Source organism: Microplitis mediator, chromosome 5 (assembly GCF_029852145.1).
Source record: "Microplitis mediator isolate UGA2020A chromosome 5, iyMicMedi2.1, whole genome shotgun sequence".
Taxonomy (NCBI): domain Eukaryota; kingdom Metazoa; phylum Arthropoda; class Insecta; order Hymenoptera; family Braconidae; genus Microplitis; species Microplitis mediator.
In genome coordinates this window covers 19,940,419-19,954,499 of record NC_079973.1, presented here as the reverse complement: position 1 = coordinate 19,954,499, position 14,081 = coordinate 19,940,419, and the positions used below count along the sequence as shown (strand labels likewise).

The 14,081-nt window shown below is 28.4% G+C and overlaps 2 protein-coding genes across 2 annotated transcripts; one reads left to right on the top strand and one right to left on the bottom strand.

Moving 5' to 3' along the window:
- Nucleotides 1–41: 41 nt before the first annotated feature.
- On the top strand, nucleotides 42–2,462 carry LOC130668308 (tubulin beta chain-like). Its single transcript, XM_057470536.1, has 2 exons — nucleotides 42–217; nucleotides 1,139–2,462. The coding sequence occupies exons 1-2, from the start codon at nucleotides 161–163 to the stop codon at nucleotides 2,417–2,419; spliced, it is 1,338 nt and encodes a 445-aa protein (XP_057326519.1). The 5' UTR covers nucleotides 42–160; the 3' UTR covers nucleotides 2,420–2,462.
- A 1,406-nt stretch (nucleotides 2,463–3,868) lies between these two features.
- LOC130668307 (tubulin beta chain-like) lies at nucleotides 3,869–13,349 on the bottom strand. The gene is made up of 3 exons (XM_057470534.1): nucleotides 13,176–13,349; nucleotides 9,194–9,302; nucleotides 3,869–6,343 (listed from the first exon to the last, which is right to left on the bottom strand). Exons 1-3 carry the CDS (start codon nucleotides 13,230–13,232, stop codon nucleotides 5,142–5,144), a joined length of 1,368 nt encoding a protein of 455 aa, XP_057326517.1. The 5' UTR covers nucleotides 13,233–13,349; the 3' UTR covers nucleotides 3,869–5,141.
- Between the last annotated feature and the right edge of the window lie 732 nt (nucleotides 13,350–14,081).

Genomic DNA, 14,081 nt, shown 5'->3' with positions numbered 1-14,081 from the left:
CCAAGGTAAACTTCAAGTGTTTGTTTGTTTTTTTTTTATACGTTTACATTCAAGTCATTAAATTTTCAGCAATTCAGTCAGTTTACAAAATAAAATTTTAAGTATTTTTAATTTCACTTTTATATTAATTTTTATAATTTAAAATAATAAATATTTTAAAATGCGTGAAATTGTTCATATTCAAGTAGGACAATGCGGCAATCAAATTGGTTCCAAGGTTTGTAATTGAAAACAATATTTTTAGTTTTATAATTTTGATTAATTAGTACTCTGTAAAAAATTGCGAGTAAATTAGGAGTATTACAGATTTGAATTCAATTCAAATTCACTCTTTCACTCCGGAATAAAAAAAATTACTCTGCATCAGGAGTAATTAGGGAGTTTGTTTTTTCAGATGAGTGATTTTGGAGTGATCTGGATTTCATTTGAATCCGCATTCATTCCAATTCAGAATTTTTACACAGTCGACTACCAGTCATAATTCACTTCCCCTCAATCGGGAGTTACTGAGTCCAACTTCCCCCACTTAACCACTTTAAAGAGTTTCGTACTAGAGAACCCGTTATAAGTCTCCGTTAAAATTGACAAAACCACAAAGTAAAAATAGGCAAATTAATGATTATAATTTACTATCTATGTTTTGCGGAGAATAATTTAATTATGATTAAGTAAAATATAATTTATTGTTCATAATTATTAATTACATTCAAAGCTTCTGTAAAATTTTAGCGCCATAAGCACCAGAGAAATCAAGATAGTCGCATAAGTAACAAAATGTTAATATAACGTTTAAAATCATATAAAATAAAACAGGCTTATAACGAATAATCGAGAAGAAAAGTAAACGCAAGGTAGTGGGAAGACAAATTTCTCCTACGTCCCCTAGATCAGGCTTATGCCGGGTAGTCGACGGTATTAAAATGAACTTTTTTTAGGAATGAATTTCACTCCGACCCGTAGTTTCAATATTAAATTAAACTTTTTTTCGGAGTGAATTTCACTCCGGAGAGATTAAATAAATATCGGATTTACTCCGTGTTTATTCTCCGTTAATTTTTTACAGTGTAAATAATTAAATTAAATTAATTAGTGAATTCAATTAATGATAACTGATAATATATAATTTTATTTATTACAGTTTTGGGAAGTAATAAATACTGAACACGGTATTGACGCGACAGGTGAATATCACGGAGACTCAGATTTACAATTAGAAAGAATAGATGTTTATTACAACAAAGCAAGCGGTGGTAAATATGTTCCGCGAGCGATTCTCGTGGACTTGGAACCTGGAACTATGGATTCAGTGCGTTCGGGACCGTATGGACAAATTTTCCGTCCCGATAATTTCGTGTTTGGGCAGTCAGGCGCAGGCAACAATTGGGCTAAAGGTCATTACACAGAAGGCGGAGAAGTTGTGGACTCAGTGTTAGAAGTAGTGAGGAAAGAATCCGAAGCCTGTGATTGTCTGCAGGGTTTCCAGATGACTCACTCACTTGGGGGTGGAACCGGGTCAGGTTTGGGAACGCTGCTTATTTCTAAAATACGTGACCACTATCCTGATAGAATGATGGCCACATTTTCGGTGGTACCGTCGCCGAAAGTTTCTGATACTGTCGTCGAACCTTACAATGCAACGCTGGCTACTCATCAGTTAATTGAAAATACCGATCAGTCTTATTGTATTGACAACGAAGCACTTTATGACATTTGTTTCCGTACATTGAAGCTCACATCGCCCAGTTACGCTGATTTGAATCATCTCGTATCAGTAACAATGTCAGGGGTAACAACTTGTTTCAGATTTCCCGGTCAATTGAATGCCGATTTAAGAAAACTTGCTGTCAATATGGTTCCCTTCCCTCGATTACATTTTTTTATGCCGGGTTTCGCGCCTCTTACAGCACGTGGTAGTCAACAATACAAAGTTTACTCAGTTCCAGAATTAACATTGCAAATGTTCGACGCCAAAAACATTATGGCTGCTTGCAATCCAAGGCACGGTAAATATTTAACAGCCGCGGCTATTTTCCGAGGTAGAATGTCAATGAAAGAAGTTGAAGAGCAAATGAACAATATACAGAATAAAAATAGTGCTTATTTTGTTGAATGGATACCAAATAATGTTAAAACTGCAGTCTGTGATATTCCGCCTACGGGATTAAAAATGTCATCGACTTTTATTGGAAATTCAACGGCTATAATGGAATTATTTAAACGTCTTTCGGAACAATTTAATGTTATGTTCAAAAGAAAAGCATTTTTATATTGGTATACTAGTGAAGGTATGGATGAAATGGAATTCGAAGAGGCGCAATCTAATATGAAAGATTTAGTGTCTGAGTACCAAGAGTATCAAGATGCTCTAACTTATGATGACCAATTATTTGATGAACATGAAGATGAAATTTCGGAGTAATTGTTTTTTTATTATATATAAATATATATTTTTTAAATTTTAGCCAACACTTTTTTTTGTATTTCATTATTTTAAATAAATAATTGATATATATTTATAAAAATATACTTTTTCATTTGGATTGCGCTTAGCAATTAATTGGTTTTAAAAATATTTTAGTTATTTTATAAAGATAATTGTTGTAAGTTTTGCCAGAGAAAAAACTATTAGACCTGATCATATATAATTACATATTTATACCATAATTTTTGTCGGAAGAATGTATACATATTTATTAGAGTTAAGGATTAAATGATATGGGTATCAAATTTAAATCTGTTATAACAAACTAAAATTGATGACAGGACCTTGAGAAAAATTGACAATTATATATTATCTCATCGCGTACGAGGACAACATACTTTATTGCGTATCACAACCAGATGATATACAACATACATTTAATAAAAATATATATAACATAAACGAGAGAACAAAAAAGTGAATATTGTGAGACACACTATCGTTTGAAATACTAGATCAATTTTAAATTTATTTAAAATATGTTTAAGTTAATGAACAGATAATTTTCCAATTTATTTATTTTCTAGGAAATTTCAGTTTTTAAAAAGATTTAGAAAAAAGAAATAAATATTTATACAGATTAATTAAGATAAATTGGAATACTTAAACTGCACCATCGAACAAAAATTTAAAATTTAAGCAAAAAAATATGTTGACTTGAGAAAAAAAATTTTGATTTAAGATACAAATTTCGAGATAATTATATATTTACTAAATAAAATTTTAATTTTCCGAATCGTTAAAAAAATAATTCTTGAATCACGAATATTTTTCTTGATTCGAGTGAACTTTTTTTTTTATAGTTATAATTCGCAAAAATACCAGATAATTTTAAACACATTAGGATCAATATTAATAGCTGGAATTATTTTATAATTTAAAAAATATAAATCTGCTCCAATTTAAACAGTGTTCATATACACTCAGAAAATTAAGTAATTGTGTTTATTATGCTAAATTTTTAATTCCAATCATCTAGAAGGATTAGGACGTTTTTTAATGTAAAAATAGTTAGTATTATAATTTTTTTTAATAGAAATAATAATTATTGGATGATAACTTCTGCAATAAATTTCGTAACAGTTACTATAATAATGTTTATTAATCCTTTAGCTTTAGCTACTATAATAATATCAGGATGGTAACAATTATAATTTCTGATGGTAACTGTTACCATCTGGATTATAAATATAACTATTTAGAATAATAATAATAATAATAATAGTTAACTCTAGTTAACATACAGGATTGTAACAATTATTATAAATATAGTGAATATTACAATCTAGATGATTTATACAATCATCTAGGTAATATTCACTACTATCGGATTGATGGTAGAAATTTTTCCATAACTAGATAGTAGTTTATATTATTTAATTTTCTGAGTGTAGTCTGGTATCAAATAAAATCCACTCCGAAATCACTCGACTAAAAAAAAAATTCCTTTTTACTCCGTATGCGAAGTGATTTTTTTTTTAACTCCGGAACTCTGAATGACGGAGTGAATTTGGATTGAAATAAAATCCGGGCTCACCCCCCGATTTTTTACAGTGTAGTTTTTTTTGTAACTCGTATTAATTTTGTAGTAATTTTCGACCCTTATTTATTGAATAATTGTTTTGAATTCCATTAGATCTAAACATTTTTTTCCGGGTTACCTCTAGCGTGCGAATAAAAATTTTAAAAATTAAAAATATAAATGTATTGGAAAATTAATAAAACTAAATAATTTATTATAGATTTGAAAATTTTAGTAACAATAATAGTAAATATTCAGCAATACTGCGATCATTAAAAATTAATTTCAGCGGCTGTGGAGAAATGTCTAAAAAAAAATGTGTTTTTACTCCCACATAAAAAGAGGAATAGGAGAGACGGATTTTGAAGAGGATCTGCAAGTGATTCAAGATTTAATATCCGAGTACCATAAGCATAAATGTCAAGAAGCTAAAACCAGTACTCAAGTTATTCATCACCATGATAGCCACAGTCGCAGGGATCAAGATGAACATGCAGCTTAATTTATATTTTTTATTTTTCATACAAATACATATATATTTATTAACTAAGATATTTATAAAATTTTTTCTCAACCAAAAATTACAAACATTTTATTTTCATTTTCATTTCACAATCATATATTCTACGTCATTATTATATATTTTAATAATAATAATTAAGTAATTAAATTAATCGATACCGCAAATTTATTTAAAAACTCAAGCAATTATAATTTTATAATAATAAATCATACAATACATTTTAAACTAGTACAAGTACATATAAAAAAAAAAAATTCATATATAAAAGTATGAAAAAAGCAGTATTTCATAGACATGAAGATGATATTGTGTTGTTAATATAATAATTAATTAAATTTTAGTAAACCAATTAATGAACTGTAAAAAATTGCGAGTGATTACGGATTTTATTTAGATCCGAGTTCACTCGGATGTCCGTTTAAAAAAAATTCACTCCGCTTACGGAGTAAATTCGGAGTCCGTTTTTCAGCGGAGTGATTTCGAAGTGATCTGGACTTTATTTAAATCCGCTATCACTCTGAAAATTTTTTTACAGTGTGAAGTAGTGATTAAATGAATAATTATTGATTGTTACCATAAATAATAAATTAAATAATAATAATTATCAGTCTGCATTACTCTTGTTCGCAAGTTTCAAAATCATCAGCAGCTTCTTCAGTTTCAAAGTCTTCTTCAGCGGTAGCCTCTTGGTACTGTTGATACTCAGACACCAAATCATTCATATTTGATTCAGCCTCAGTGAATTCCATTTCATCCATACCCTCACCAGTGTACCAATGAAGGAAAGCTTTTCTTCTAAACATAGCAGAAAATTGTTCCGAAATTCGTTTAAACAATTCCTGAATCGCTGTTGTATTTCCAATGAAAGTCGACGACATTTTCAAACCCTTGGGTGGAATATCACAAACCGCAGTCTTAACATTATTTGGTATCCATTCAACAAAGTACGAGCTATTTTTATTCTGGACACTTAGCATTTGTTCATCAACTTCTTTCATTGACATTCTACCCCGAAATACAGCGGCGACAGTAAGATATCTTCCATGACGTGGGTCACAAGCAGCCATCATATTTTTAGCGTCGAACATCTGTTGAGTTAATTCAGGAACTGACAGTGCTGAGTATTGTTGCATTGAACGGGATGTCAGAGGTGCGAAACCAGGCATAAAAAAGTGCAGTCGTGGAAACGGTACCATATTGACAGCAAGTTTACGCAAGTCAGCATTCAATTGTCCAGGGAATCTTAAGCAAGTGGTCACTCCCGACATTGTAAGTGATACAAGATGGTTCAAGTCACCGTAAGAAGGATTTGCAACCTTCAAAGTACGGAAACAAATGTCATAAAGAGCTTCATTGTCAATACAATAAGTCTCGTCGGTGTTTTCAACCAACTGGTGAACAGACAAAGTTGCATTGTAAGGCTCGACGACAGTATCAGATACTTTTGGCGAGGGCATTACAGAGTAAGTGTTCATTATTCTATCAGGATACTCTTCGCGGATCTTTGAGATAAGAAGAGTACCCATGCCGGATCCTGTTCCACCGCCGAGGGAGTGGGTTAACTGGAAACCTTGTAGGCAATCGCAGTTTTCACATTCTTTGCGAACTACATCAAGTACTGAGTCTACTAGCTCGGCTCCTTCAGTGTAATGTCCTTTGGCCCAATTGTTTCCTGCCCCTGATTGTCCGAAGACGTAATTATCTGGCCGAAATAGTTTTCCGTAGGCTCCTGAACGAACTGCGTCCATTGTTCCTGGTTCCAAGTCCAATAAAATTGCTCGGGGTACATATTTACCTCCATTTGTTGCTGTTGCAACTGTAATAAATTATTTATTTAGTATACAAATAGAAAAATAAATAAATTATATAAAATAAATACATCAATTATATAAGGTAAGAGACCTAGTACCCGATCACTCCATATATTTGTATATCTATATCACACATGTACATGTGTTTGAATGTGTACTTGGCGCGAGATACTACCGTGTCTCCTGATTTAGTAAATTTTGTAGTTCCCTGATCAGATACTGGGTCTCTTACCTTACACTGTTAAAAATTTTTCGATTTTCAAGGATAATTGTCATATAAATTTATTTAATTTACATGAATGTCGATTTGAAAATACAATGTGACTATTTGAAAATATATGTTTTAAGTGATTAATCAAGACATTGAGTGGATTTTAATTTAAAAGAATCTAAAAATACAATATTAATTTTTTTTTTTAAGGACCTTATTATAGGGTTCAATAATTGTGAGTTCATTAAAGTCTTGCTATGAAATTTCTCATTCAAAAATTAACTATGAATTAAAATTATTGTTTTCCAAATAACTACAAGCTTTAAAATTAATTGGCTTGTGGACAATAAAAAAAAAAAAAAAATTTTAATAAAATAAAACAAAATTCGAACTTTTGAATTTTCTAATTATTTGTAAGTATTCAAATTATTCCTGAATTTACCAATAGTTGAAGACTAAAAATTTTTCGCAAGTTTTCGAATTATTCGAAAATTTACAAATAGTTCAAAAATTTTCTTATGAACGACCCAAGTAGCACACGACTTTTTGACATCTATAAGATATAAGTTTTTAGGCTGTTTTTTGACATATCGATAAGGCACCAAAATGTTGACAAAACGATCAGAAATTCGTGTCACCGAAAAAATATCTACTTAAAAGACTTAACACAAGTGACGACAAAAAGTAAATTACCAATAGTGGTCGAATGAATCATAAAAACGATTTTTTAATCGATACGTCTTTTTTAAGATAAGATAAATTTTCTACGGCTCCTAGGACCAACATTCGTAAGTCTTATTTATATAGAAAAACTTGACATTGAGACAAAAAAATATTTGTCTTGTACTTTTAAAAGACATCTTTATGACATCTTGAGGTTGTCTTCCCTAGTAACACGTATTTGAACAAGATTCTGGAGTAAGTATCTTGAGCCAGACCCCTAGCTGCTAGTGTCTTTTTCTACATATGTGTCTTTCGCAAGATCGTGTATCAAGAAACCTATGTCAAGATTTCCGTATGTCTTGCTCATGGTATCGTACGCAAGAATATTAAAGATACCTTGAACATGGTGCAATAAAAAGTGTCTGACGCATTTCTTGCACCAGTAACTTACAGTAAGTACTTACGCATGGCTTGCTCAAGATCTGCTCAAGACTCAAGGTCAATTTTGAGCCTTGAGCAGATCTTGAGCAAGCCATGTGCAACTATTTTCAACTATAGTCTTCCTCCAGAATTGATTTATAATCTGACACGAGTTTCTTGTGTAAGGCTTGCAGTTTAAATCTGGTCACAAATATCTGCAGCAACACAAACGTAGAAAAAGACACTGACACCTATTGATCTTGAGAGCAGACTTGCTCAAGAATTGAAAAAGATTGTTATATGGGTTTGTGCTGCTTGCGGGCTTGAAATTAAAATTTAAGTCAATACGATGATAAAAATACGACGATAAAATAGAATTGTTCACTTTGAATTTTGAATCGAGTAGTACTTATATTCAATTCGATTCGATTCAAACACGATTCGCACACCTCTAGTAACTTACTTTAAATTTAAAGAAAAATTTTTAACAGTGTAATAGTGAAATATAAAGGTTATTATATTTCGCTTATTTTATACCAAGTACCGTTAGTTTTTAACCAACGAATGTAAGTATTGCATGTTAAGAATATATTATTGAGCTGTATTACCGAAAACCCGTGTGATGACCAAAATAACTAACGGAAATGCATATACGGGTTCTCCCGTATGCTGTTTAGTTTTCAAATTAGCTTGTATCGATTATACTAAATACCTACAATCAATTCTTTGACATACTGGTTACGATAAGGTACACATACACATTTACGTTAGATAAATTTTCATTAACATTTACGTAAAATAATTAGATCAAATTAATTAATTAATTAATCAATCAATGAGTTATAAAAATTGATGTTTTTATATTTGGTATCCAAAATATGTAGTCCCTATAATTAAATAAAATAAACAAATTTATTGGATAATAAATTTAGTAGTTGTTAGAATTAAAATAATGTTGGTATTAATTTTAGCGACAAGTTTTGTGTAAACTTACAAGCGTATATACTGTATATGTACAAAGGATTTATTTCCGTCGCAGTGGAGAACACGAGTCATTCCAACTTTATTTTATTTCATTTCATTTCATTTCATTTCATTTAATCCTTTTATTCGTCTTTCTCGTCGCGGACTTTTGACTTGCGCTATTTTAGATCACGCGAGATCGCTCGTTGAATTAAGAAAATCGTGGGGTTGCTTACGAGAATGGAAATAAATAAATTTGATACACGGAAAAAAATGAACTATATAAATTGAGGAGAGACAAGTAATATAATAATAAAGTGATCAGTAAATACTATCATTATAAATAGTAATTTTTTCATTTATAATTAAATAATTAAAGAATAAATATTATAATTTATTGTTTATGCGGGAAGATTTAATATTTGAACTTTAAAAATCGTAAGTTGAACATTAAAAATTTATAACACGGGTTACAATTTTAAACACTAATTTTTAAAATTAATTTTTTTCTGTGTATGAGAAAAGAAAAAAAAACAACCGGGACATTCTTTGAGAAATTTTAATAAATTAATTTTTATTTAATGAGTTTATAACTCACCGGAAGCTTCATTGTAGTAAACGGAAATTCTTTCTAATTGAAGATCACTGTCGCCATGATAAATTCCATTTTGATCAATCCCATGTTCTTCAGATATCACTTCCCAGAACTATAATTATTTAATTAATTGTTAATTATTAATAATTATAAATGTAAATTATAATTAAGTAACAGCTAATTATCCTAGACTGTATCATGTTTCTAAAATACGAAAATGGTCTTTAAATACTTAGCAACTAAGTATGTATGTATGTGGATAATTTTTAAGAGTCCAGGAATAGAAGATGACAAAATTAACACGGCCTATGGCCTCCTGCCTTGAGGAGGAGTCTGTCATCTCCCCTATTCTCACCCTCTCTTCCATTTCATCTTCGTCTTAATTTATGTCATTTATTTATTTTATTCCTTTTTCATTTTTTTATTTATCTATTTTCGAAATATTTATTATTAGAATTTTGTCACGAGCCACACTCTGAGAACCCTTCATACATTTATATCATCAATAAATCTTTATACTGTAAAAAAATTAGCGGAATAAATCCGGAGTCAGTGCGGAGCGAATGACTGTTTATTTATTTAATCTCCCCGGAGTGAAATTCATCCCTAAAAAAGTTCATTTTAATTTTAAAATTCCGAATTGGAGTGAATGCGGATTCAAATTAAATTCAGATCACTCCGAAATCACTCATCTGAAAAAAAACAAACTCCCTATTTACTCCGTATGCGTACGCCGTAAAAAATCGGGAGTGATTATGAATTTTATGTAAATCCGAATTCACTCCATCACTCGGAGTTTCGGAGTTTAAAAAAATCACTCTCGCAGTAAATAAGGAGTTTGTCTATTCAACGGAGTGATTTCAGAATCGTCTGGATTTTATTTAAATCCGCATTTACTCCGATTCGGAGTTTTAGTATTAAAATAAACTCCCCTTTGGAGTAAATTTCACTCCAAGAGAATTAAATAAATAAACAGTAGTCCGCTTCGCGTTCACTCCGCAAATTTTTTACACTGAGATGATCCTGAATTTAGCAGACAATTAAAAATTTGCGGATTTTATTTTCGACTAGTTAATTACAAAAATTAAAAAAACTAAAAATATGCACTTGTAGAAAATTTAAAAAACCATAAGTGCAATTTCTTAAAATATTTTTTTTTTGTAATTTATGATTTTGAAAAATTCCAAAAATTATTAGATGTCGGTTAACTTCAGAATCATACAATGAGTGTGAATGTAGCAGACATCAAACAAATTAAAAATTATTAATAAATAGAGTAAATAATTTAAAAAATAATATTTATAAAAAATGCACTTAGTAATTTCAAAATTTTTCAAATGCGCATTTTTTTCAATTTTATTTTATTTATTATTTACTCTATTTATTAATAATTTTGAATTTGTCTGATGTCTGCTACATTCGCACTCATTTTTTACAGTGTAGTGATTTTTTTTTAAACTCCGAAACTCCAAGTAACGGAGTAAATTCGGATTGAATTAAAATCCGTAATCACTTTAAATTCACTCCCCATTTTTTTACAGTAAATGAATTAATTGATTGATTGTCAATAAATAAATAAAATAAATATTTATATTGATAATTAACTACAATTATTTAAAATTACCGTACAATTTTATAAATAACTAGACTATAAAAATTGTATTACGGTTGATGAATTTAAAATTATTTCAACCGTATAATTATTGTGTCCGTCATACGTCATATAAGTAAATAATAAATAATTATGTCATTTTACTCAATTTATTATTGAAAAATATACATGTGCCACATTAAGTTTTTATAACAAATAATAAAATAATATTTTATTATTTATAATAAGTTAACTGATGTTTGAAATACAGCTAGTGATTGTACTATTGACTCACTTTAAATTTTGTTACCACTTATGATATATAACTATACCACTCATTCAGCCAAGATCGTACTTAAAAAACTCAATGACTGTAATTGTTAGTGGCTACTACATTCTTTATGATTATGATCCACTTGGGCGATATCATAATTATATATATAGTCAAGCTAAATAAACTGATGTTACTTTTTTTGTTTCATTCGATAATTTTAAAAACCCGTTATACTTATTATCTATTTTTGCTTCATGGAAAAAAATTACTGTATCCCATATTGATATATGATAGTTCTTGTGTAGAAACACAGGAATAGACTGAGAAAAAAAATTTTTTTTTTGATAAAATAAATATTTTTGTATCAAGAAATAATTTTGTTGAAAGTTTGTAATATCGCGTAAAAAAAATTTAATTACAAAAATGTTTATAATTGTGAACTTTGAAATTTAAGAGAATTTTAAACTTTGAATTGATCATTTCTGAAACTGAAATAATTTATGACACTGAAGTTAGCCGACGTCTAATGATTTTTTGAATTTTTTCAAAACTAAATTATAAAAAAAAAATATTTTAAAAAATTGCACTTAGTTTTTTAAATTTTGTACATGTGCACATTTTTAGTTTTTTTTTTTCTGAGATTGATTGAAAAAAAAAATCCGAAAATTATTAATTGTGTATTCACTTCAGGATCATAAAAAATTTAAGAGTAAAAAAAAATTTATAACTGGAGAATTTCTAAGACAAGTTTTTTAGAATTTTTAAAGAAAAAATTATTTGAGTTGAAAATTTTTTTGGTTGAAAGAATGAACTAAAAAAAAAACTAAAACCATGAATAATTTTCGACTTTTAGCGAAACGAAGTCATAAAGTTAAATGTTTTTATATTCATAAATTATTTGAAAATTTAAAAAATTATCAACTCAAAGTTCACTGTTATGATTTTTGGAATTAAATTTTTTTTACATAAAAAAATTGTCATTTGATCCGGAAATTATTTTTTTATTTGATTACTTTTTCTATTTTTTTGAATTATTTAAAAATTTTTTTAATTATTTACCTACACTATAAAAAATTTGTGGAGTGAATGCGGACTTAAATAATATACAGATCACTCCGAAATCACTCCGATGACAAGACCAATTCTTTATTTACTCCGTACGGGGAGTGATTTTTTGTAAAAACTCCGAAACCGAGTGATGAATAAATTTTGGATTTAAATAAAATCCGAATTCACTCCCGATTTTTTACAGAGTATAAATTAAAATTACTGAGTTACTAAAATAACTTTCATCAAGTAATTAAATAATAAAACTAAAAATAAAAATAATAACAATCGATAAAAGTTAAAAAATTATAAAATGAAAAAATCCCAGTTTAATTATATTTTTTATTGAGGCATAAATAAGAAATATAATTAAGATAAAACGATTCTATATAACAATATATTGCTTTATGATTGATAAAAGAGAATTACCAATAATTCAAGTCCAAGTGCCATTTAAAGACTAGACTGGCTCATAAAATTGTTTCATTCCAATTAAGATGTGAAGATCATTGATCTTTTATCATCAAACTCCTCAATAAAATTTAATCGAATTTTGAAACAATAAAAATAAATCATTTTTTTTTTTTTTTAGTATAAATAAAATAATCACTATACTAATATTTAAAAAATATTTTTAATTGGAAATTTATTCGAAAGTAAATTAATTTAATGACTAATATAAAATTATATCTGTAAGTATAAGATATGACTGAGTGTTTGTAAGATGATTTCATTGATAATAATTAGCACTGTAAAAAAAAGTTGAGACAATGACTAATACGTCAGCTTTAGCAAAAACAAAGAAAAAAGAAATTGATAATAATAATAAATTAAAGAACTTCCTGTACGGTGTTAGTGACCGAAAATTAGTATTATATTTCATGAAGTTGTAGAACAGTGTAAGTAATATTATATTTCAGAATGTGCTCTCATGTAATTACACATATGTACGGAAGTAACTTGTGTAATAAAATATTATTTAAAGCCCTTCATATAAATTACACACTAATATTTATTATTAAAAAATTTTTTAAACAAAATTAATATTCAGTTATTATTTTTAAAAAATTTACCTTGGCGCCAATTTGATTGCCGCATTGACCGGCTTGCAAGTGAACGATTTCTCTCATGATTTAAATAAATTTATGTAGTGTAACAATTAAAATTATTTAAAATCGATTGTTGAAGAGACTGATGTCTTCAGAAGATGCAGCCACGTCTGCGGCACAAACTCGACTCGACTTAGATCGGTCTCAACCCTCAACTCGCGCCGATCACACGCAACTCCAGTAGTGGGGGTGACACTTTTTTTATCACTGAAATATAAAAATATTTTAAATTTTATTATTTATATTTTTCTTTTAATTTCTCACATATATTTCATTTTAAATCTTTTATTCTCTTTATTTATTTACATTTAAAAATTTTTAAACCAATTTTCGCGGTTTTTTTTTACGGTAAATTTTGTAATTTAAAATTTTCTTTATAAATATTTTCAATAAAAAATTTATAACAATTTTTAATATACATATGTTATATTTTTTAGTGAGAAATATAAAAATTTGATAGTTGAAATTTTTTGAGTTTAAAAAAATGAAGGATGTTATAAATAATGGAGATGAGTCAACTCTTACTGGAAGCTTTAAATGTTTCTTTTCTTTCGCCTATACATATATGTATATATATATATATATATATATATATATATAATAATGGAGAAATGTAGTGAGGAGAGAGATAAGAGTAGAATGACTAAAGTTGAGTTTAAATGCCAAGAAATAAGCTTACACTAGACATTGCTACAAATGCCGTACATTCTCAGTCGGAGATCCAAATTGAAATGTTTTAATGGCAGCATATTATCATTATATATGTATCTATACATATATATGTTGTGCAGTAAAACGTATCCGTCTGTACTCTGTACTATCTTTTTCATCTTACACATAAACATTTCACATTGTATCCATGTAACACTT

Excerpts from the sequence above, each read along its gene's own strand:
- LOC130668308 (XM_057470536.1), top strand. The coding sequence starts at position 161 with ATGCGTGAAATTGTTCATATTCAAGTAGGACAATGCGGCAATCAAATT. Across the intron at positions 218-1,138 it reads GCAATCAAATTGGTTCCAAG|TTTTGGGAAGTAATAAATAC; the intron begins GTTTGTAATTGA and ends TATTTATTACAG.
- LOC130668307 (XM_057470534.1), bottom strand. The coding sequence starts at position 13,232 with ATGAGAGAAATCGTTCACTTGCAAGCCGGTCAATGCGGCAATCAAATT. Across the intron at positions 9,303-13,175 it reads GCAATCAAATTGGCGCCAAG|TTCTGGGAAGTGATATCTGA; the intron begins GTAAATTTTTTA and ends AAATAATTATAG. Across the intron at positions 6,344-9,193 it reads TTACTACAATGAAGCTTCCG|TTGCAACAGCAACAAATGGA; the intron begins GTGAGTTATAAA and ends AATTTATTACAG.